Source organism: Buceros rhinoceros, unplaced genomic scaffold (genome assembly GCF_000710305.1).
Source record: "Buceros rhinoceros silvestris isolate BGI_N320 unplaced genomic scaffold, ASM71030v1 scaffold18346, whole genome shotgun sequence".
In the NCBI taxonomy this organism is placed as follows: Eukaryota; Metazoa; Chordata; class Aves; order Bucerotiformes; family Bucerotidae; genus Buceros; species Buceros rhinoceros.
The window spans coordinates 1612-2210 of record NW_010419523.1 but is presented as its reverse complement, the minus strand read 5'-3'; the positions used below and the strand labels follow the sequence as shown (position 1 = coordinate 2210).

The 599-nt window shown below is 61.1% G+C and overlaps 1 protein-coding gene across 1 annotated transcript in view; it reads right to left on the bottom strand.

Moving 5' to 3' along the window:
• The window catches only part of LOC104495923 (acetyl-CoA carboxylase 2-like), an 18540-nt gene that overhangs the window by 16701 nt on the left and 1240 nt on the right, over positions 1-599 (bottom strand). Inside the window, exons 3-4 of the mRNA XM_010138972.1 lie at positions 506-587; positions 3-25 (exon numbers count right to left, since the gene is read on the bottom strand). Of these exons, the coding sequence (XP_010137274.1) occupies positions 3-25; positions 506-587 (105 nt within the window). The remainder of the gene's footprint in view (positions 1-2; positions 26-505; positions 588-599) is intronic.

The following is a 599-nucleotide window of genomic DNA, read 5'->3' as shown; positions in this document are numbered from 1 at the left end:
ACGTCGGCAGGGACTGTCGGGCGACCTGCGGGCAGCCGGGGAGAGCCCTTGGTACAGCCCCCGGAGACCGGCGCAATGGCCTTTGTGGGGGCTGGGGGGAGTGGTGGGAGATGAGGAGCATCTCCCTGTGCGCGGTGCAAGGGCCGGTGCAGGAGCAGCGGGACAGGGCTGGGCCAGGGAGGGCAGGAGGCAGCAGCCTTAGGCTGCTCCCGAGACCCGGCTCAACGTGCAGCCCCGAGCTGGTTTAGCTCGTGCTTCACCGGCTGCCTTCATCGTGAGTTCTGGCGTGAAGTTCAACTCACTGGGTTTAAAAGCAAGAAAAGGACAACAGGATGTATGAGAATGTCTGTCTAGTTAAAACCAGGTTATTGACCTCATTTTGTGTCGAGGATTTTTCTAGGACAACCTCGTATTTACGGCACCTTTCTCCGCCAGGACAGGAGCGCGCCACCCTGCCCCTGTCCCCACTGCGGCCAGTGTAGGGGGAGCTCAGCCCAGCCCTCACCTGCAGAATGTACTTCACGCCCTCATAGATGAGCTCCACGTCGACGATGTTGAGCAAGGAGGCTGCTGGCAGCACCTGCCCCCTGAAACGCACG